The sequence below is a fragment of the Scardinius erythrophthalmus genome, assembly GCF_964197995.2.
Source record: "Scardinius erythrophthalmus genome assembly, chromosome: 23".
In the NCBI taxonomy this organism is placed as follows: Eukaryota; Metazoa; Chordata; class Actinopteri; order Cypriniformes; family Leuciscidae; genus Scardinius; species Scardinius erythrophthalmus.
This window is the reverse complement of record NC_138243.1, coordinates 11,147,680-11,169,896: the sequence shown is the minus strand read 5'-3', so window position 1 is coordinate 11,169,896 and position 22,217 is coordinate 11,147,680. Positions and strand designations below refer to the sequence as shown.

Below are 22,217 nucleotides of genomic sequence, written 5' to 3'. Positions count from 1 at the left end.
GATTTCTAACATTATTCTCTCAACGGACATTTGCATCGATAGTCTAGTGTTATAATTGATTTGCGTTTGGTGCACTGTGGAGTGGGTAAAACGGTTTTTAATGGCTGGCTAACATCTACCCTTGACTCACGCTAGCCTAGCATCGGCTAACTATCCAAATATAAGGACTGGATAATTTAAAAAAAAAAATGTCTCCACTGATGAATAACAACCAGGCTGACTTAAAAATGAGGTCCGATGTCAAAAATCCCGAACCACCCCTTTAATTTGTATTATAATTTTTCCATTGTAGTAATTTTAGTATTTCAACTTAAACTTATTTTATTTCAGTTAAAACATTTTTCATTTTAATTTAGTTTAAAAAAAGTTTTTCATCTAAATTTAATTGATTTCAATTTTACTTCAATTTACAAAATTTGTGTTAACAACACTGCGTCAAACAAAACAAACTGGTTGTCAGATACTCGACCTGGGGCTTATACCATGAAGCCAGTTTAGGTGGCTAGCCAGCTATGTTTCAGTTTAGTTTCCATCAACCCTGGGTTTTAGGTACTATGAAAGTAGCTCGGCTTTAATCGGAGATCGTCGCCATGGTATCTTACGCTGCACGGCTAACCTGCTCCGGGGCAGGTTATGTTCTGGATTCGAGATCTCAGACTGAAGTTTGACCAATCAGCTGTGAGCAAAGAGACACATCTGATGCGATAAAGTCACTCCACCTGTTTCTGCTCCAAATTAAAGGTCACTACACAGCAAAAGATTTTTAAAGACAAAATCGTCTGGCTTATAGCAATGCTAATTTAGAATAATACATTTGTATGATTTAAATATTGTAATTATTTAAATAATGTAATTATTATAGCCTAAATCAATCAATCACAGGTACAATTTTAGTTCATCTATTATTATTACGCAGAGTTTAAATGAATACATATATAAAAGTCATATAAATACGCTTTAGAATCAATAGATGAAGCTATAAAATGACTACATGTTCAGTTCTCTCTATACCTTCATCAACTGTATAAACTAACTTCACAAATTTTTACTTGCACTGATATATAGTAGCAAGACTTTTACTTTTAGTTGTCCTCTTATAGACAGCTGTTTTCTTCTTGCTGTGTAAATTTGTTTAAATTCTTAATTTTTAATTTCATTTAATATGTGAATCGTGCTGCTTCTCTTGCGAGAAATGAATCACAGTTTCACTCTTTCTCAGCATGCGATTGGTTGTTCGCTACTGATGTCACATCTAAACTCCTAAACGCAGGATCAAAGCCTGAGTTGACAGAGAGAGTTGACAATCAGCATCATGGTACCAACAAAGCCTGGTTGGACAGGTTTGGTTTTGTCAACTCGAAACTAATCCTGCAACCCTGAGTTTGTTCAACTACCATCCTGGTACAGGCCCCAGGGTTGCTCAAGTTAAGGATTTATTAAGCCCACATGTCATGCAAACAAGAAACTATGCTTCTAACCACAGGTCGAGAGCTGTCGTTCAGACCACACAACTTTGCGATGCTGTTTGCGAATGTTCATTGGAACTATGGTTTTGGGAAACACAGACTCATTTAATGATGCTGATAACGACAGAACTTGGAACCATACCTAGTTAGCTAACGATGCTTTTTGGAAACGCACCCCTGTCTAATTAGGCGATTGTTTGCTAGAATAAGATGCTAGTAAGTTGCTAGCATGTTCTGTGAGAAATACATGGACCAGACTTTATTCTGATGGGCAAAAATCTAGTTGGGTGAGACTAACAAACCTAGTTGGCCATATATTAACATTAAAGTTGCCATTAAATATCACTTAGTCAGGATTCAGTCAACATATTTGCTAACATGTACAAAATAGTTAAAGGGTTAGTTCACCCAAAAATGAAAATTATGTCATTAATGACTCACCCTCATGTCGTTCCAAGCCCGTAAGACCTCCGTTCATCTTCGGAACACAGTTTAAGATATTTTAGATTTTGCCGAGAGCTTTCTGTTCCTCCATTGAAAGTCAATGGACGGCATACTGTTCACGTCCATAAAGGCAATACAGACATCATCAAAGTAGTCCATGTGACATCAGTGGCTCAATCTTAAGTTTATCAAGCGACGAGAATACTTTTTGTGCGCAAAAAGTAAACAAAAATAACGACTTTATGCCACTATTCATTTCCTTCTCTCTGTGCCTCAAGTGAGTTCACGTACAACCCAGACGCGCTACGCTGAAACACTACGCGAACTCACTTGGCTTGGAACGACATGAGGGTGAGTCATTAATGACATAATTTTCATTTTTGGGTGAACTAACCCTTTAATCCATTTATCACCCATCTCAGCCAGGATGCTGCCAATCGTTCTCACCTGGGTACAGCACTCTGCTGATCATGCCAGGGAAAACCATGAGGAACATGGGCAGAAGTTTGAGATAACCACACAGGATGCAGCCAGCTTTCACATGGGACAGGCTCTTGGCAGAGAGACAGCGCTGCACTATCACCTAAAACAAGATGGAGTGTTTGTGTGAATAACCCAGAGGAACATTTTAGTGCTCAGAATCCAGTGTTTCCCCATACATTGATTTATTTGTAGCGGCCCACCACAATATCAGCATTGACCGCTATAGATTTCACTGCTTCCCATTCATTAACTAGACTGTGGCGGCCTGAAAATATATTTCAACTTCTCATAATAATATAAAAGTCTTTAATGTTGTGTTTTGTGTCATTGCTCTCAAATAAATAAAAATTTCGATAAGCTCAATAAGGCTTTCAATCCTTTTCAAAAGACTGCGCAAAGAGAAGTGTGTGCTTCACTCACATGATCAGCACATGATCAGCTCAGCTCTCAGTTCACAGTGAATGAATGCAGTGAACTCTATCTGTGCATGTGCTGATTTAGCTTGCATTTGGGAACGCAGTTATGCATTATTTTCACACTTGCATAGTTGACGGTTACAGCATTTCACTAGATTTGTAAAGAGAAGCTTTTGTAAACTTGTTTTCCACCAAAATTAAAGCTTGACTGCAGTTTCCGTCAAAATAAAAGCTCACGTTTATCTCTTGCATGTATAGAAATTAGGACAAAATTAATTTAGAAAGTTCCATTTATTTTTCAGTGCATTTGTTTTACATTATACATGGCTATTTGTTACGGGAGAATGGAGACATGAGGCGTACGGATCCATATGCAAAGGTCTTTATTCACAAGAGATGTGTTTAGAACATGCAGGGGCCCAAACAAAGGCAAACAGGTATGAGATGGACAGGACATTGAGCATTCCAGAGATAGGTGAGGATAAACAAACGAAGACCGTAATCCAGTGGACAAGGCAAGGGAATAAAACAGCTAACCATACTAAAGTCCAGGCATCAAGCAAACAATATCCAAAGGGCAAGACGAGAGAGGTAATCCAAGGCGAGCAAGAGTCCAGAGCAGTATAGGCTAACAATACTCAGCAATAGGTGAGCTTGTGCATGAGTGCTTTATAGTCCCTGTAATTGACTACAGGTGTGGGAACAATTAAAGCCATGAAACATGGAAAATGCAGTCCAGGGTAATCTGTAACTTAGTGTGCAGTGAAAAAGTCTTGATGGTGAACAGGCAACCTCTGGTGGTGAATGGATGGAAACAGCAGGCGTAAAATGTGACACTATTACTGTCATAGGAATATTATTATTTGTATTATTAGTGTAATGTAGACTGAGACACTATCACTAAAAGAGGTTTGAGTCCCGGTTCAGTGACAGACTTTTTCTTTGTTCAGTTTTCAATTTGCTCACTGAATATGGTTTGGAGCTCTTAAATTTAAACTCTCAAAGATTATTATTTTTTTTTAATCTCACCAGATTTATGAATTAAACATGAAAATTCACAACATTAATCGTACGAGGGACCCAGAGTGACCGAGGTCCACCCACCACAGTTTCACAAAATCCTTTGGGAAACACTGGAATCATTTAGTCCGGTTATTGAATGTTTAAACAACTGTTTAAAAAGTTTACAAGGGCTTGCTGATTTAAAAATTTAGAGTTTGAACTTTTATGTATTGTTGTTGTTCAGTGTATCCACCACTGTTCAAAGGTTCAAAAGATTTTTTAATGTTTTTGAAATAAGTCTCTTATGTTCACCAAGGCTACATTTATTTGATCAAAAATACAATAAAAACAGTAATATTGTGAAATGTTAATAGAGTTTACAATGACTGTTTTCCATTTAAATATATTTTTAAAATGCAATTTATTCCTGTGATCAAAACTGAATTTTCAGCATCATTACTCCAGTCTTCAGTGTCTTCCCAGGTGTTTCTGATGAACCACATCCCCTTGTTATCTTGTTTAGCTTGTTTGCCTGTGTATTTAAGCCCTGTGTCTAGTTCAGTCGTTCAGTCATGATCCTTCAGAAATCATTCTAATACGATGAATTTGATCCGTAAGAAACTTATCTATCTGTCTATAAATTACAGGAACGTCTGTCTGTCACATATCTCTTGAACCATTAGATGGATTTCAAGCTTGACAGGTGTCCTGCTACGGGCATGAGTAAGTGCAGTGCCAAGTTTGACGTTGTTTGGATTAGAAATGCAAAAGATATCAGTAAATATATCGGTAAAAGAAGCACACGTGTCATGTGTCATAATTCCTGTCTTGTGTTCCCCTTGTCTTGTGTCATTTCCTGTCCTGTGCCATGTTTTGTAGTCCTTTGTAGTTAGTTTTCTGATCAACCACGCCCCTTTGTCATCTTGTTTAGCTTGTTTGCCTGTGTATTTAAGCCCTGTGTCTAGTTCAGTCTTTGTTAGTTCTTGATGTTGTATGTTCTGTTCCTGAGCCCTGTTCCCTAGTCTGAATTTGTAAAGTTTTGAGTTTATTTTATAAAAGACTGCTGCTGTTTGTGGATCCTGCTTCCTCCTATGTTTCAACCGCATCATTACAGAAGAACTAACCATAACATGGATCCAGCATATCGTCTCTTCCTTCTCGGTCATGGTGACTGTCCAATCAAGGAGTCTGTGAGGGAGTTTTGTGAACTTTGCCATGTGGTGGACTTTTGTGATGAGATCTTAAAAGACATGTTTCACCATGGACTTAATAAGCCGCTTTACTATTTTATGCCTGGCAATACCCCTCACTACACTCTGGTGAAATATATCTAGACTTTGCCCTTTCGTTCAGTGGCTCGTCATTTACTGTGGGCTTTGCAGATGAGGAGCCCCACAAGCCCACAGTATCCCCTCAGTCTGAGCTTCACGTTATGACTGCCGAGCTTGAGTTTCTTCACGTAAGTCCTGCCGAGCCAGAGACTGTTCACGCCAGGTTAGACGTGCTTGTGTCTTCAGACAAGGTGGCTGCTACACCTGAAACAGTTCCGGAGAATACAGCACTCATGGTAGTCGCCACAGCGATTTTGTGTGTGAGAAGCACACACATTGGCTGCAGCCCGCAAGCTCTCACCAAAGTTGGCTGTCATACCCTGGTCACCTGCACAGCCCGATCTGCCCTGGTCGCCTGCACAGCCGGCGCAGCCCACGCTCCACGGCCCAGGTCCGCCCATACTCCTCAGCCCAGGCCCGCCATTGCCAGGTCCTGTTCCCATTTCACTGCATGGGCCTGGCCCTCCATCCCTCCCCCAGGACCGCCTCCGCTCCACCACCCTCCTGGACTGTTGTTTCCTGAGGAGCGTCTGGAATCTGCTCCTTAAGATTCAAGATTCAAGATTCAAGATGTTTATTTGTCATAATTTAAGTGGGGGGGCTCTGTCAAAAGACTACTGCTGCATGTGGATCCTGCTTCCTCCTATGTTTCAACCGCATCGTTACACACTGGCTTTTGCTGCTTTAGCCACTGGCCACTCCCCCTCTCACACTGATGAGGCGCCGGACTGGACAAAAGCGAACTGCGAGACCGAGTGTGTCCGAGAGCGTGCTCGACAATGCGCAAGAGAGACCGAGTGTGTCCGGTGCCTCATACACTGAGTGAGCACAGCGCAGGACCAGAGACAGAGAATGTCAAAAAAGGAAGGGGAGCTTAAGTAGCATTTTCTCTGCGTTCACTCTGTAGCCTCCTCCCCGAATCGTCACGCTTATTAATTTGTGGATGTTAACTGAATCTGTAAGTCAGCTACACTGTTTACTTCTGAATATTATATTTTATTCTGGTGCGCTTAACTTTATCGCTACTGTGTAATAGTAGCCTATGCTATTCACCAACTAAACATATCCTATTCAATGCGTTCAGTCTCTTTCACGGCCATCATTTGTAGTAGCCTATTCACAAACCGTTTGCTCAAGCATAGCCTAGTCTCAATGCTAAGTTATTACTGTGTCATGCATGTTGAAGTTAGCCTGTAATTATGTGATGTTGAATATGCTATGTTAAATAGTTGCCCTGCCTATACAACAGGATAGCTCATGTAGGCTATGCAGGCTTAAATGAGGTTAACTCTCCTCTTACCGATCGTGATGGCAAATCCCCATATCCTTACTGTACACCATACCACTTCATTCACTGTATACTATAACGCATTAATTTACACTTAATTTATTACTTAATATATTAACCATATAGAATCTTTATTAGTTGCTGATGCAGTAATCATTAATTAATGGTTTAGTTCTTCATGAGTCATACATTAACACATGATTATCTGTGCATTAATTAAGCATGAATTAATGCATATTAGTGCACCTGTATTGTAAAGTGTTACCATTTTTACTAATGTCACATCACCCAATTACCAAACTAGGGCAACCAAACATGGAAGTCTGAAACAGTTATGTTTTAAGTTTTGTTAATTGGCTGTTGAACTTACTTACCTGTGGTGAGTCTATATCTGCTTGTTTGTGTCTCTTATCTTATTTAGTGGGGACTAATCAGGGGTCAAACTAAAAGTATGTCTGTTAATGCTTAGACTCGCTCTGACTAAAACAAGAAGCACACTGTTCATTCTGAGAAACTCAAGTGCAGTTTGTCGAAAAGTGGACACAGAAGACATTTGTCAGTTGTATGAATGATGTGTTAATGTCTTAACACATAGGGCACATATATCTCTTATTTTCTCAAATAATGCTTCTTATCCCACACGGAAAGAACCTATATGTGGATATATGCACATATATGAAACCTATATGCAGCATATATGCACATATATGCTGCATATATACAGCATATATGCACATATATGATAATATATATGCTGCATATATGCATATATATACCACATATAGGCAAAACTGAGGTGCATATATGCACATATATGATAATATATATGCTGCATATATGCGTATATATGCCACATATAGGCAAAACTGAGGTGCATATATGTGCATACAGGCCATATAGGTCTCCTGTATTGCTTCTTTATATCCACATATAAGCCCTATATGTACATACAAGATATGCCTCCTATATAGCTCATGGCAGGATGGTCATTTTGTAGCTCATATCTCACTTTGGCAACTGTCATACATGATGCCTAGCTCTGATAGGCACTATCAATTCGAGAAGATCAAAAAGATACATTTTTTTCTGTTCATTTTTTTGTCTTATTTATGTTCTTGTACTATTTGATTGTTGTTAAGTAAATAAATAATGTATATTTCTACATTTTGGGCTTTTATTTATGTTGCCTACACTGTAAAAAAAAAAGTGTAATTTTACAGGTAATGGTCTGTATTTTTTTCTTTTTTACAGGATTTTATTATTTTGTCATTATACAGTGAATGCCTGTTATTTTACAGATATTTGCTGTAATTTAAGGTCCACTATTAAATTTACAGGTAATTGCTTGTATTTTGGTTTTACATCAATTTTACATTTTTTTAAAAGGAACTTGTCTGTATTTTTACAAAGTAATATTTCTGTGAAATTAGAAAACAAAGAAAAGGTGTGTAACTGCAGAAATCTGCATCTATTCAATATGTTGTCTTGTCCTTACATATTATTAAGCATGTGTGGGTTAAAGTGAGTTACACATAGGCTACAGTAGGCCTGTATTGAATTCTTTTTTTATTGCATAGGCTATAGTCTTTTAATCTTGTCTTGCAAATAGATGCTCATTTTGATCATTATTTCATTGTCTTATTCTCCCATAATTTCATGTATATTTTATTAATATTTTCCAGATCTCAGTTGCTGCACATTCAGGGCTTTGTGTGTGTGTGTGTGTGTGTGTGTGCGCACGCAATGACGCAGATTCAAATTCGCCGCCATTACGTTTACGCTGTTTAGTCCCGCCCACAACGGTTAGTTGTTGACCAGTCGACTTTGTTTGGATCTGTATCAAGGGCAAGCGGGAGATTTGAATTCAGTCTACTCTTGTGAAGTGGATTGTGAGATTAACAGTGGTTCAAAGCAATCGTATTCGTCGAGAGCAGCCGTGAGCAGGATCCCTGTTGTGGTCAGTCAGCGTTTGATCACTGATAATAGATCAGTGGTTTGGATTCTTCGGGAATAACGCCCTTTTCAGTGAGCCTGGTTCGTCACAGCGGACATCATGCCAACCGATCACCGGCTGCAGGTAAGAGTCTACATGTGAACGATATTTTATATTACATTTGTGTTACGTTTACGTTACAGTTTTCAAGCTAACGTTAGCATTTTTAAATGATGTTCAGTTAACTGGCAAGAGCTGGAGGCAAAACACTGAAAATGTAGCATGCATCTTTACATTTTCCATCTGTTTTAAGAAAGATATCCCACACCTCAAAAGACCCAAAACAAGCTTTCGTAGACATGTTATACATATCAAAGTCCGTTTAATTGTATATAAAATCTTTGTTAATACTTGATAGTATCTGTCAGTAAATCAATCTCTTAAATGGCAGGACATTTTGAAACACTGTCTGGAAGTGGAACATATTCTGACATGTGTAAATGTAATACTGAGTTGTAATTTTTTTTTTTTTTTTTTTGTGATTTCAGGTCAAGTGGAAAGCAGAATGATCATGGCAAACAAGGTATGGGAAGAAGTAATTTAAAATATTGTAATGGCTGAGTCTTCTGATTCCATATGATTGCACTAAAAGTGGCAGAAAATGTAACATTAATTTGTTTTATTTTATATTTTCCAATATGAATATTCATTTGATTCTTGTGAGGCCACTGGAGCTGCACAAGGTTTGGTTTTGCTACAGTAAGACCACGATTGTGTTAGATTTCACCCATCTCTTTTTTCTTTTTTCTTTTTTTGTATTGTAACTAGGTTCTGTCATTTAGAAACATGGGTTTTCCTATCACTTAATGACATATATCTCTACTTTTCATTCCAGCCAGAGGATCTGACGGTTGCTACAGCATCTCAGCCTACCTGATGGACAATTCTTGCTGGATGAATGACCTTCACCTTCAACTCAACCTTGCCAAGGCAGAACTGCTTATGGTTTCAGCCAAACCATCCTTGCTGTGTGATCCTGCTGATTTGCCTTATACAACACCAGAAAGATCCGGCCCTTCCTATCGGAGCCACACAACTCCTTGTCTAAGCTCTTGTTCTATCCAGACTGGACTATTGTAATGCTCTCCTGGCAGCTCTTCCAGCATCAGTCAAACCTCTGCAACTGATCCAGATGCTGCAGCAAGACCTAAACTCACTGCTTCAGATCTATGTGTTAGTGGTGCAACGGATCATCATTGATCCGTGATCCGTTCGGATCAATATCTTCGGTTCGGCACACACGTGATTCGCGGATTGATTTATGAAAAAAAAAAAAAAGAAGTTGTGCGCATGTTCAGTCCACACACAGCGTGGTCATGGCGAGCGGAGGAACCGAAAGGAGGAGCTTGAACGCCCCGCGTCAAAATTACCTGTATGGGAGCATTTTGGCTTCCCTGGAACACGCGTCTAATTCGCTTCAAACGCTCGCTTTATCACGCGCGCGGCGCGTCCTATTCGCTTTGGACGCGCGAAAGGATTCAAACTGTTCAAGCATCGAACTAGACGCAAATTTGACGCTCTATTCGCGTTTCGTGTTAACGCAGCAAAATGAACAGGCTGCGATGTCAAGATTGCAATGCGTGCGTGCGTGCGTGCGTGTGTGTGTGTGTGTGTGTGTGAGAGAGAGAGCGAGAGAGAGAGGCACGGGCGCGATCGAACAGTGGAAACATGTGGAACAGTCAAACTGTAAACTCTTGTCAAACTGTAACCTAACTGTCACCCAAACACACACACACACACACACACACACACGGTGTTTAAAAGCAAAGATTATCTAATCTTTTGGACATTCATCATATTGCATTGGTTTTCATTTCTTGTCCTCAAACAGAGTAATCTGTTTATTTTGAAGTTACACATTCTACATTGATTAAAAAAGAAAATCAAATGTGTTTTTAATGGTAGTATTATTTTATACAGAAATAAATTATTTATAATTCAGATGAGAATAACGTTAAAGTTTAATTTTAATTTTAAATTCATTCAGGTACAATTACCAAACATATCTAAAGGTCTTTCAAAAGGGTGGCAGTCTTTCATTATCAACTGTTGTTGTGGACTATATACTGGAGAAGTATTTGTTCTCCATTTGAGTGAGATGTTTTTATGTGGCTAATTGAGCAAAGTGCTTCCATATATTTTATTATTAGTAGTATTAGTTCAAGATTAAAATAAAAATGTCGGATTGATTTCGGTATCGGCAAGTAGCCAAAGCTGCGGCATCGGAATCTTATCGGAAGTGAAAAAGTGGTATCGGGACATCGGTGGAAACCTTTTTACAGTCTATGGTGGAAATACATCAAGCATGGCCACGTTACGTCATCCCGTCGCGCACCCACTGTTGATTTTATATATTTTTATTTAATATTTTAAGTGTTAATAAACAAAAAGACAAAACTTATGTTTATTTGTCTTGTCTTGTCTTTTTTTTTTTTTTTGCTGATCCGAAAAATGATCCGATCCGTGACTCTGATCCGAGAAACGATCCGAACCGTGAGTTTTTTGATCCGCACCCCTACTATGTGTCCTCCAGAAGCTTGTGTTATGCAAGTGAACGGCGCCTTGTGGTGCCATCATCCCAAAGAGACACATTTTCACTGACCTTTCCCTGGACTGTTCCCTGCTGGTGGGATGACCGGCCCAACTCAACACATTTTCAAGAAAACTCTAAAGATCCATCTTTTCATAAACACTTGACCCAATAATACTAAATCTTTGTAAAAAAAAAAAAAATGCTATGTGTACTGTGCTGCACTAACTGGGACTTGTCACTGCACTTGTTGCTTCTATTGTTCTCTTAATTTTTAAGTCACTTTAGATAATATGTAATTGTAAATGTGTAAAAATAAGTTATATTAGAGTATAAAGGCATACAGCAATTGCCTTTTAATGTGGATATTTTTACATGTTCTAAATTATATACTAAGATTGTATTTCCTATCATTCAAGTATCTTGATGTGCAGTGTTTATGTTTAATGAGTAATACTGTAAATGTGCAGGTATTCAGGTATGTTTAGTTAATTTAACAGACATTGACTGTACATTTGCTATTATTAAGTACTTAATTAGAGATTGGTTAAAGTTGTGAAATTTGAAATGCAAAAATTAAAACTGTAAATATACAAACTTTGTGTTTGAATTTATGTACTTTGCATTTTTATACATAACTTCATAGTAGGTCAACATATAGGTGCATATATGCACGCATATATAGGTGCATATATAGGTGAACATATAGGTACATATATACACACATATAGGTGAACATATAGGTGCATAAATAGGTGAACATATAGGTACATATATAGGTGAACATATAGGTGTATATATAGGTGAACATAGGTGCATATATAGGTGAACATATAGGTACATATATGCACGCATATAGGTGAACATATAGGTGCATATATGCACACATATAGGTGAACATATAGGTGCATATATGCACACATATATAGGTGCATATATATGTGAACATATATGTACATATATGGACATATAATATAGGAAAACGGTCAATTTTATATATGTCACATATATTCAAAACCTATATCAAAACCTATATTAAAACATATATGTTTATATAGGTTATTTCCATGTGGGATGTCCTAAAAATTCTATGCACAGAATAAAGCAATACGAGAAGGTAGCCACAATCTAGAAAGTGTTACTGCACAAAAATTACTCAGCAACCTTGATAAATGGATCAGTACCTGGTCAGTGCACCAGTACCAGGTAGCCTGGATAGTAAGACCAAAGACCATTCCAGGCCAGGGCAGATTGCCGGTAATGGGGTCTCTGAAAAGGTGGAATGAGTCCTCGCGAGGGGTGTAGCACGCTTCACTGATGTTTGCACCCACCACTGATGGGATCGCATTCATATAACGGTCCTTGAAGCTCTCATAGCCTCCGACCTCATTGAACGCTGAAAGAAAACAGAACACGTTGAAGCAAGTAATCGTTTAGCAGACTTTTTTTATCCAAAACGTTTAAAGTACCGAAAAAAAGTGAACGGACGTACCAAAGCCCATGAGAATGAATGATCCCACAACCATGATGACGGCCTGCAGGGTGTCTGTGTAGATGACTGCAGCTAGACCACCTGTAGAATAAACAGGGAAAGTTTTTCAAGGGAAATCAACTGAGCAACTGAAAAAATCAAGTTCTTAGAAATGTACTTTTGGTATTCATGTTGGTTGCTTTTTTTATATAACATTGTAAAGAAACTTTAAATTGAATGATTTTACAAATGTCTTGTGGGGTCACCATCTAGTAAAAAGTTACTTGAGGCTAAAGCTTGTGAACAAACTTGCCTTGTGCACAGCTGTGGCAAATGTATTATTTTGGCAGCTTTGGAATTCCATACGTATGGGCAGGGGTTAAATTGGGATTTATTATGTGGGGGGGGCTCTCCCTAGGGGGGTCCGGGGGAATGCCCCGCGTGAATTAAAAAAAAAAAAAAAACTATTAAATGGCATTTTCTGGAGAGTTTTGTGCAAAGAAATGGAGAAATTGAGTCTTACATGATATGTGAAAAACTGCAAGGTTAATAGCATATTTGCATTGTTGTAGTATCAACAGGTATTAGGACATTTAGCATTTACATTACTGTTAATCAGCAGTGGTGGAATGTAACGAAGTACAAATACTTTGTTTCTGTAAGCCTACTTTACTTAGGCTAAGTAGAATCAATAGTGCATACTTTTGACTTTTACTTCGTTACATTTTGCTGCAATTATTATACTTTCTACTCCACTACATTTCTACAACGTTTCGTTACATTTTCTGATCAGTTTTTCCCCTGCCAAAACAGGGATTGAAAAAAATGTCCTGTTTTCGGTGCTGATGCGGTGGTGAGCGTTCATGTAACATGTGAGGGTGGCACTGCCAACAAAGCACCTAAAAGCTGTCACAAAGAACCGGCAAAAGTAATGATTAATATGTAAAATATAGCAAGGAGACATTTTAATTGTTTATTAATAAACAAGTGTTTTCTGTGTCAGTGCCCTGCATAGATGAAGTTGACGATGCTATCCTCGCGATCTTCGCAGTAGTGAACTCGCCAGAGAGAAATACACATTTCATAGGCCTACGGATTACACAAGCAGCCAGTGGCGTGCACAGACCTCCTCCGGGGCAGGGGCGGAAGGACCAAAAAGGGCACTTTTTTTTAAAAAACTTTTATTTTTAAAATAAATCACCTGTATTTAAAGCAGTATCCGTCTGTCTGTTGTGTTTTATATATTTTAATGACTTCCTCACAATTATTTGGAATATCTCAGTCGATGGAGAGCAGCAGTAGGTCAGAGAACCTCTCTCGGAAATGATGATAATATATCTAAATATTATTTACTTAACCTAACAAAACCGCGAATCAAGTCGGTAATTATGAGGAATTCATGTTTAGTTATGTTGATGTTATAAATTGTAGGCCTATGTATTCAATAAAGTGTTAGCTATCATGAAATCAGTAACACTTTACAATAAGGTTTCATTAGTTAAATTTATTAACATGAACTAATAATGAACTACACTTCTACACAATTTATTAATCTTAGTTAATATTAATTTCAGCATTTACTAAAACATTATTAAAATCAAAAGTTGTATTTGTTAACATTAGTTAATGCACTGACTGTGACATAACATGAACAAACAATTAAAAGTTGTATTATTATTAAGATTAACAAATAGGCCTACAGTAGCCTAACAAATGTTTAGTTTAGTTTAGTTTCAGACACAGTTGAGCTAACAAACAACAGCACAGTCTGAAACAGGTGTAGGCTGAAGCTCTTGCTTATAATGCCTACCTTTTTAAAACATCTCATATTTTAATAAAAAATAAAAATAATTATTGTCTTACATCATTATGTTGACAAACAAATATAAACAGAATACAAAAACATCAGTATTTCCTATGCAATACCATTGCACAATCCAAATACAACAAAAGCAGCTTGTTCATTTACATTCTTTAAATGGTTTCATATAGTTTCAGTGCATTATTTTTTAAATAGTTTCTTTAACTTATTAAGTGCCCCACATATTTTTAATTCCTCATGACAGCTATTCCATAGATTTACACCTTTAACTGAAATGCAATGGTATTTTGCATTGGTCCTATGTTCTTTTTGAATTGTACAAGTTCCCCTTAAGTCATGTTGGCATTCTCTTTCTGTGAACAACCCTTGGATACTTTCTGGCAATTGATGATTTTTTACTTTGTACATGATCTGTAATGTTTTTAGTTGTTTTGCTCATGATTAGTTAATGTTAGTTAATATGAATAATAAACAAATGAACCTTATTGTAAAGTGTACTATGAAATCAAAGATATAAATTCCTTACAATTTAGAGCTGGACATGGACTTTTCCTTGGACATGAAATTTCCTTTCACTAGATGTATTTCCCCAAGCTAGTAACACTTGCTATGGCCTGGACAAAAACGAATGACATTGTCAGACTCAGAATGCGGCTGAAATTGAGTTATACTTTTATGATTGTTAAGCATAACTCACATGCTGACGCAACTTTTACAGTAGCATGGTAGGATAAATGTAACTTTTCCGTATTAGCTTAATGTTACCTGCTGCCGTGCAATTTGAAGACTCGCGGCGAACTGCTGTGTATAATACATAGCGCTGAAAAAAAGAACGCCTACTGCCACTTCACATCCGCCAAATGCTTCCGCCAAAAAAAAAAAAAAATTTAATATTAGTTTGTATTATTATTGTTCGTGGCAATGGTGTATAAGTGTATTGTTATTTATTATAATATTTATTTTAATAATTGTTATTATTTACATTTATCAGAGAGGGGCACAATACATTTTGAGACAAAAGGGGCAGGGGCTTGAGCCCCCCCTGTTTTTTGTCTATATACTATATTTACTTATTTATTAAATCCAGGCAATTGGTATTATTGACTAAAATTAAGATACAATTAATACAAAACGAAATTCATTTTAAAGAAAGGCTTTGTGCTTTCTGTTTGAGGTCTCAGTGAAAGTTTTAAACAGTCTTTTAGTGCTGCTTTCAGAGCACTCACGTCCGTAACATTGTTTTTTCCTCATAAATGCGAACATGAAAAATAAAATAAAATGAATGTGTTATGTTCTGAGGAGAGCCAACCCTTCTTCATCCGGTGGGTAGTATTAGGCTTCTTTGGTTTGCAGTGCAATTCACAGAATTACAAAAAAATATTTTGCCACCTAAAAGTTCAAGATTTTTTGTGTCACGTCCACGGCATGTGTAGCCTATTTCCCTCATATTAAATATAAAACGCTTGATTACACATTGTATTACCTTGTTATGATAGTGACCCATACAATGTGCCAAACATTTTTTCCTTACCTTGTCATTCAAGGCCAGGGCACTTTTTGTACAACCAACGTTGTGCTGAACTTGACAAAATTGATCTGCTGCTAAAGCAGCGGCCAGCAGCACGTTTTTTTTTTTTTTTTTTTTTTTTTTTTTCAAGGTAGTAGAAGGTTATGGAACTTTTGCGCGCTTCCACATACCGCGCAACTAAGGATCTCCCAGGAACATTCATTATATATTGCTGCGTAGTCTACATTTATCCGTGTCGGAGTTCTGAGTAGTAGCCTATACCTAGATGCGCATGGCATGCACGAGCGGTGCGCGATCATGGTCGACTGACAATGAGATTAAGCAGCTGAACAAGAGTACAGCTGTGTTCCGATTGTTCTCATCTCAGCTCCGCCGAGACAAAATAGACATGCCATTTCAAAATCTTTCAATTATAATCAGAAATATGTTTTCAAAAGCATCACTTTCATCAAATTTTATGTGACATAATTTCCAGTAGGCAACTGACTGCAAACGAGCAGGCTTATGTGCCGGGGCTGAGCCCCGGAGAGCCCCGGCCCAATTTAACCACTGCGTAAGGGATAATGTACATCCAGCGGTTGTTGATAATGTACGATTGTATTTCACCACATAATTAATTATGGATATAGAGATATTGATTTCAGATTAAACTGTTTTAAAATTGTACCTGTTTGTCTCTTAATCCAACAGTTTATAAAATAATAGTCACAAAATGGCAGCAGCTGCGTTTGTATGAAACAAGAGAGAGTGAGTCCACGATACTGGATGGCATAATTAAATAACATACACAAAAATATTGATTTGACTGATTTTTTATATTTTATTAGCTCACCAAATACAAAACATAGCGCTACTGACTTCAGCATCCCGGATGAGCCTGCGTTATCCGTTTTCAGCGGTTGTTATCTGGGAATATCCTACCACTAGATGGTGCGATCGACCAATCAGAATCAAGCATTCCACAGAGCTGTGTAATAAAGACAGTGATATTGCTCCAACATAACAGCTAACTTTCATTAGTTACTTTACTATGGGTTGTCCCATTTCTTACAGATTTCTAGTAGGAATGCATTATAATTATGCATTATAATCGATGTCTGAGGAATGTGTTTATGTGTGGTCCTAAGTTTGAGGGTATCAAATCATTGGATTATGATTATTTTTATTTTGGCATTCTTAATTGGAACGCTGGGAACAGTATCAGGAGCACCAAACTTCTGCTCCATTATTTATTCAATACAACAATAATTGGCACTTCAACATAAAGCGATGTCATCTGTACCTAGAATGGAGAATCCTGTGGAACTAAGGAGGAGGAAAGAGCTGGAGTAAAGCATCGACTGAAGAAAAAACGACATAAACCATTTTTACCCGTGATTGTCATTGGAAATATCATAGACAGTATATAAACTGTACACAGCGACCCCATAAGTTTCAACGGAGAAAAGTGAAGTCAATTAGAAGCTCTCACTTCCTGATGGCTGACCGTACTGCGCAGACTCAAACTGAGCTTGACGACGTAGATGTGACGTGAGCAACCCGTCTGTCTTCTAGTAGCTGTGCCAAGAGAAATCTGAATCATTCCCTTCCGAATCTTGCAGAGACGGAGAGTGTGAGTTGGAGCTGTCCATGAGCTAGGAGCAGGAGAAACTTTTGCCAAGTATTCTGATTAATTACTTTGTCATTTTGCCTCCACGTCCCCCCGATTGCGCGCAAGCTTCTCCTCCTGTCCATACGGTAATTTCTCTACTGTGCGACAGAGAGTCGCGTGGTTATGACGCAATCGTTAGCCTATTTGTACAAAAACTGCATCAACGGGGCCATGACGTAAGATACAAGGTAATGGAGCCTTTTATACATTTTCGTGTTTCTTTAGAAATAAATAATGGACAAATGGAGTTTTTAAACCCCTCAGATGTAAAGTTAATCGCTGTCAAAGTGACGCCAAAACGAATGGGAGTCAATGGAATGCTAACAGCAGGTGGGGGTCCGCTAATCAATGGCGGCGCCCGGGAAATCTTCAATGTTTTCCGAAACACTGCCCCCCTGGGAAATATCCGGTCGCTTGGGAATAAAATGGAGGAGCTTACGGCACTAACAAAGATGCAACCAGGGGGGTAATCGAGCTCTCGGATAGCGTACCACCCCTGGGGGCTGCCATTGGCTAACAAGCCATCACCTGCTGTTAGCATTCCATTGACTCCCATTCATTTTGGCGTCACTTTGACAGCGAATAACTACCTAACAGTAGTATTTTTATGGGTACCGACACATATTGGTATCCAAGGAAATGAAATAGCAGTTAAGGCAGCAAAAGAAGCCATAAAAAAACAATGACATCAGTTTATCAGTTAGTCTAAGTCAGAATGAAATGAAGAGTATTATTTAAAAAAAGGTTGGCAAAAACAATGGGAATAAGGAGAAAAAAGGCGAATGGTTTTATAGAATACAAAGGAAAGTAGGAGAGATGAGAAGTGCAGGAAAAAACGAGAGATGAGATAATAATAATTTCAAGGATAAGATTTGGACACACAAGACTTAAAGGAGCATTTCACCCGTGGGAACATTAATCTTTATTGAAAGTGGGTCATACATGTAGTTGAAATGGAACATAAATTTCAAATTTGGTGCCTTCTTGACCGAGGAAAGACAGATAGTAACTTTAGGGCGCATATGTATGGAAGACAACAACTTCCACAATGCACCACATTGCACAACTCCGCAAGACACTCCCAATAATCCAGAACACCGCCTATGAGGTATCCGCCTATCAGAGAAATCACTCTTCTGTCTACAAGGCTAGCTACCACCAGAGCTTAAAATTCATTTCACACAAAATTTCTAGTTAGTTGGCGACCTCATTAGTGAATTACTCCTCGTTTGTATTTCTTTCGAAATGGTGAATTATTGCATGGTACCTGGATGTTCAGTCCGCGTCAGTGACAGGTAGGTCTTCTGCCTCAGCTCCAGAAGCCGCAGCAGCCGCCTCCTGTTCCTCCATCAGCCTCAGCTGCTCTTCGCTATATTGCGGCTCATAAAGGTAGCCACGAACATCTGATTCGAGCATCAGACTTTCAAAATCCTCTTCTTCCATATCATATTGAGTACCTTCTGCCATTGTCGTAATTTCACATCTGTCTCCACAGTGCCTGTTAGCTAAGCTTCCAAACAAGATGGTGGATATTGCTTTTAGTTTCTGCAAGTGAAGTCCCACCCACTGATCTGTAATAGGTCTGTGGCGAGAGTGGGTCCCACCCCCTGGGGCGCCAATGTGAATGTGCACACCGACGCGAAAAACGCCACGCGTAAAAGCGTCATTTTTAAAAAAACGCCTCGGGTTCTTTTTTTTGGTTTGATGCGCCGCGTCAAAAACTATCCGACCAATGAGATTGGCGCTTTTGCTCACGTGTCTGGAGCTTCTGAAGTTACAGTAAAACACAACTTGGGGGCGCTCAAACACAAAACAGTCTTGCCGAGCACACATACGTAACGGCGAAGAAGATATATGCTGAGTAGCGTCTTAACCAGGGCTATTCAATTGGTGGCCCGCGGGCCAAATGCGGCCCGCCAATCATCTCCATACGGCCCGACGGCACCAACCTCCCTCCTCCTCTTTTTCTGGCGGTTCGGCTAATTCAGTTTGATACTCGCTCCGATTGACCTGAGAAACGTTTTACGTGCGAATATTTCAGCAGTTATTATATGTGTCCCGAATTTATGTTGACTGAACCAGCAATAGACTACCAATCATTCGTGAATGAATCATTCTTTTGGCTCGGTTCTAAACGCGCTTGCATAACGGTCTAAAACTATTCGGATTCATTCGGACCGCTCCGTCACTGAATCATCAGAAGCGGTTTCTCATTCAGTACAGTAACAACAAATAGCGCTGTTTTCTGTTGTTTCACTAGTTGTTTCAACACGGCCCAGCACGGAGTTGCGTTTACTCCCGGTCCGGACACTATAGTAAACAGTGTTGCGACAACCAGTGGGAAGCGTTTCAGTTCGACAGAAACCTCTGTTACAAACCACAAATCACTTGATGATTTAATTAGTATTAAATCGGATGAAACAGCCTCAACATTCCCAACAAGACTGATGAGGAAAGCAGGAGAAACACTGAGGCATGAACGAAATTAGAAGACTTTAAATCCCCTAATCACCCTTACAAACATTTACCATGAATGTACTGTAGTAATTTACCATGGTTGGGCAGAAATGTGCAATATTTCTATTGAATACTATGTAGTAATAAATAAATATAGTAAATATATATACTATAATATTATGTACTATAATAGTAAATATAGTGATTAGTTTATATTGCATTAGTTTTATTAGGTGGGTAGAGGAATATATAATTAATTTGTTATGAAATTATTATTTATTTGTTATGGTTTTATATATCTGCATACTGTTGGGTACCACATTTCCAAGTAAATACCACACTTTTTTAGGGTTACTTTGACTTATTTATTAACTTATATATTATATTTCAATAAATAAACTAAACCCCCAAACCAACCCACCGACCCACCTCAACTTTTCAATTTGATAATGTGGCCCTCGAATGAAACTAATTGAATATCCCTGGTCTAAACACTGCCAGGAAGAAATAAGACGAGGAAGATGCAAGGCAAGATGAATGTAGAGCTGCTGGTCTCGTTGGTGTCGGAACATAAAGAACTATGACTATGACAAACGCGACAGCGACTACAAAAATCTTGATAAAAGAGAACTGTTATGGAGTGGTATTAAGCGCCATCTAATGTCAGGGAATGAATTTGCATGTTCACTTGGCTCATCATCAGCGAAAATCGCTTGGGTGTGAACACAAAAAACGCATTGAAAAACGCTGGGGAATAACGCGCGCCGATATTCGTCCCGGTGTGAACGGACCTTAAAGGAACACTCCGACTTTTTGGGACTTTAGCCTATTCACAGTATCCCCCAGAGTTAGATAAGTCCATACATACCTTTTTCATTTCTGTGCGTTCTATAAGTGTTATTTGACGCACCCACCGCTAGCCTAGCTTAGCACAAAGACTGGATGTAAATGGATAATGGTAGCATACTAATCCCAATAAGTGACAAAATAATGCAAACATTTTCCTATTTACATGTTGTGATCTGTATAGTCACAGCGTGTACAAATAACAAGGCTGTATGAGACAGAGACCATTTTTAATCGTATAAATACTGGGAACTATATTCTCACTAGGCGTAGGAGCACAGCTACTTGGGCGGAGTGGCTACTTGGGCGGAGTGATTAGCGCAGCACACGAGACGCCCTGTGGTGAGGAGCAGAGAGTTTGCTCAGAGTTGGAGTAATAGAGTCAGCAATTACTAGATAGTAAATTTATAGTTTACAATCATGGGTGTTCGCTGTATTGTAAAGAGCTGCGACAATAAACAGGGGAGACCAGGTAATACTATGATGTTTCATAAAATTCCAACCAAAAACGCTGACCTGATGAATCGATGGCTACTTATCCAAACACACCTGTAAACAGCATCAATAAGTATTTCGCTTGCTCTGAACATTTTACTATAGACGACTATTTTGAAAAAATGCAAGTTGCCACACGGACCATGAAACGTGCTAAAGGATACAGCCATCCCATCGATAATAAAGACAGGACAAATTGAATCACTTGTTGCTGCGGTAAGTGTTCCGTTATGTTTTGAGATGACTAACATTAGCCATACTGTAACAGTGCCATGCTAATGTAATGTAACCTTAGTAGTGACACTATTACGTGAATAGAGGCTCCGTGTATCCCCTTTATTGTTATTATCACTGTACTATGAATGATCATTATAACAAAATCACTTACTTGGTGGACAGCTGACCATTAGGTTCACTCGGCATGGGACGTTTCTTCCAGTTGATCTTCCGTGGTAGTGACGCAAATATTTTGATTGTCATCACTCATCAAGCCTTGACATTGATGGCAATACCCGGTCCCATTCATTACAACAAAGGCACTAGGTTTCTGTCGGCATAGGTTGGCATGTTCCACATTTACACCACCAGTCCGTGTTCGTTCTGATTCTCCCTTCGACATCAATCTGTTCGGCATCTTGTCTTACAGCTTCCAAAGTTTGTAACTCCTCGTGTCTGTGTATTCTGGCTCAAAACTATGTGGTTCTGGATCTTGGTTTGATACACAGTAAAATTCCTCTGACAATTCCTCAAAGTCAGCCATGATCCCGAGTCGCATTCGCTACTAGCTAGTCTGTCACGTTTGTTTTGTTTACGGAACCATCAACAGTCAGGGCGTCTCGTGTGCTGCGCTAATCACTCCGCCCAAGTAGCTGTGCTCCTACGCCTAGTGAGAATATAGTTCCCAGTATTTATACGATTAAAAATGGTCTCTGTCTCATATAGCCTTGTTATTTGTACACGCTGCGACTATACAGATCACAACATGTAAATAGGA

At 38.6% G+C, this 22,217-nt stretch overlaps 1 protein-coding gene across 1 annotated transcript in view; it reads right to left on the bottom strand.

Annotated features, from left to right (window-relative positions):
* LOC308683574 (sodium/glucose cotransporter 1-like) overlaps positions 1–22,217 on the bottom strand; it is a gene marked incomplete at its 3' end in the record, with an annotated part of 62,981 nt that overhangs the window by 13,194 nt on the left and 27,570 nt on the right. The window contains exons 6-8 of the mRNA XM_081354071.1: positions 12,446–12,526; positions 12,138–12,349; positions 2,358–2,493 (exon numbers count right to left, since the gene is read on the bottom strand). Of these exons, the coding sequence (XP_081210197.1) occupies positions 2,358–2,493; positions 12,138–12,349; positions 12,446–12,526 (429 nt within the window). The remainder of the gene's footprint in view (positions 1–2,357; positions 2,494–12,137; positions 12,350–12,445; positions 12,527–22,217) is intronic.